Source organism: Cebus imitator, unplaced genomic scaffold, assembly GCF_001604975.1.
Source record: "Cebus imitator isolate Cc_AM_T3 unplaced genomic scaffold, Cebus_imitator-1.0 Scaffold554, whole genome shotgun sequence".
Lineage (NCBI taxonomy): Eukaryota > Metazoa > Chordata > Mammalia > Primates > Cebidae > Cebus > Cebus imitator.
Window position 1 is genome coordinate 1208193 of NW_016107869.1, and position 1883 is coordinate 1210075.

The following is a 1883-nucleotide window of genomic DNA, read 5'->3' on the forward strand; positions in this document are numbered from 1 at the left end:
AGCACGGCCCTGCACCAGAACATGTTTAAATCTACCTTCTCCCCATCCAGGCTGATGGCACTGAGGTCGTAGAAGGACTTGGCAATGAAAGCCATGGTAAAGTGCAGAGTGAGCCCCGCAGAGAGGCCTGAGCCCACTTATAAATGCATCGGAGGGGTGGGGAGGAAGGAGGAGCCGAGAAGGAGGCTTTTTTTTTTCTTTCCCTGCATCTTGGTGGTCATATTTATTGGAGGGGCTTGAGAAAAATGAAAATATAATTTAGCTTAAGAAGTTGTGAGTTATCTGCAAATCAACTCATTTCAGGAGTGGAAGAATCCCTGGAATTATTTCTTAATATCAAAATGTATGCAGGTTTCTCTTTTGAATGTCTTGTACATTTAAAGAGGCCCCTGTACAAAGTCTCTACAAGACAAATTCTTTGTTTCAGCCAACTCTCAGCGGAGGGGCAACCAGTACAACACCATCTCCCCGGACAAAAAGCATTGGAATATTTCGTTTCATTGATTTATATATCTCTTCATATGTTTCTTCATCAGTTTCTATAGTAGTCACAGTTTCTTCTACATCTCCTAAGATCATATTTAAATGTTGATCATAAGCGTGTAATCTGCCTCGAAGCTCTCGGTCATTTCTCATTTTCACATAAATGCGCTCATCTGGGCTGAGCCTGATAAGATCCAGGGGCTCCTCTACAGTGTTGGTAGTTTGTTGCTGGTCTACGTCGTCCAATGTTTCAAACCCTGAGCCCCTTCCCGCTTCTCACGAGAACACAAGAGCAACGCTGATCTCCGGAAACAGGAGATAACGCTCTTGCACTCCAGCCTGGCCATAGAGCAACAAAGGGCAGTCTCCTTTAGGGCAGAAATCAGGAAATACCCCTAATTATGGATGCCTATTGAGATTTTTAAAGAAAAGTGGATGTTTATATGGTTTGCCTAGGTGAAAATAATTTTTTGGCATTTTTAAAAAGTTCCTATTGATAGTTTCTTGATATTTATTTTTAAAATGTTCCGGTACTTTACAAATGCATATTATATAATTAATTATGTAGAATTGAACATACCTTAAACTTGAGGGTGAAGGAAATAGTAAAAATCAGTGATCCTGAAAGAAAAAGGCCTTCTATACTTTATTGTTAAATTATTTTAACTATATACATTATATTATGCTGAGCATATATCTCTTGAATATGACCTTTTTATTAAACAATCGAGTAGGGTAATGAAAATACTGATATTTGGAAGAATTTTGAGTAACACTAATTTCTTGGTGGTTTTACAGGGTTTATGCATAGAAGAAACTCTTAAAGCTTCACTCATTATGTGATTCACCTCATAAGACAAAACTTTAGCTTAAGAGAAGGCAACAGAAATCAGCAGTAAACATGTAAAATAAGTAACTCATATAGTTTTAAAAGTCTTATACATAACACTTTTAACAGGTTTAGGGGAGGAAATAAAGGTACCTGAAACAGTATTCACCTTTTTTCTTGTCCCTCTGCCAGGGCAGCTCACATCACTTCTGTAACACAGCATAGTTGTAGAGATTCATTGGCCTATAGTGTGTGTGTATGGGGTGCAAGGGGATAATTAAATATTTGAACTGAGAATCATCATCAAAAAGAGTACTGCAGTGTTCGGTAGGGGCTTCCATTAACAGTGTAAGGCAATCTTTAAAATGTGGTTTCCTGTGGTTTAAAATGAGGAAAATAAAAATAGAGAAAAGAAGAAAAAGAAATGCTAAAGGAAAGGAAATGGGAAGTTTTACTCTTTTTCCCTACTAAATTGCAGGTATTTAGTGATATTCGTTAGTTATGGAGAATCAGAGACCCAGAGCAACCCCAACCAGGTAGAAACGAGAGTGGATTTGGGAACTGCAATCTT

The 1883-nt window shown here is 38.0% G+C and overlaps 1 protein-coding gene across 1 annotated transcript; it reads right to left on the reverse strand.

The window, feature by feature from the left end:
- Positions 1-204: 204 nt before the first annotated feature.
- LOC108293951 (U6 snRNA-associated Sm-like protein LSm3) lies at positions 205-1535 on the reverse strand. The gene is made up of 2 exons (XM_037733890.1): positions 1466-1535; positions 205-755 (listed from the first exon to the last, which is right to left on the reverse strand). Exons 1-2 carry the CDS (start codon positions 1533-1535, stop codon positions 424-426), a joined length of 402 nt encoding a protein of 133 aa, XP_037589818.1. The 3' UTR covers positions 205-423.
- Between the last annotated feature and the right edge of the window lie 348 nt (positions 1536-1883).

What these genes read in the sequence shown, in the direction of transcription:
- LOC108293951 (XM_037733890.1), bottom strand. Translation starts at nt 1,535, where the DNA reads ATGCTGTGTTACAGAAGTGATGTGAGCTGCCCTGGCAGAGGGACAAGA. An exon ending in AAAGGTGAATACTGTTTCAG is followed by an intron (nt 756 to 1,465) that starts GTACCTTTATTT and finishes TCTCGTGAGAAG; the next exon opens with CGGGAAGGGGCTCAGGGTTT.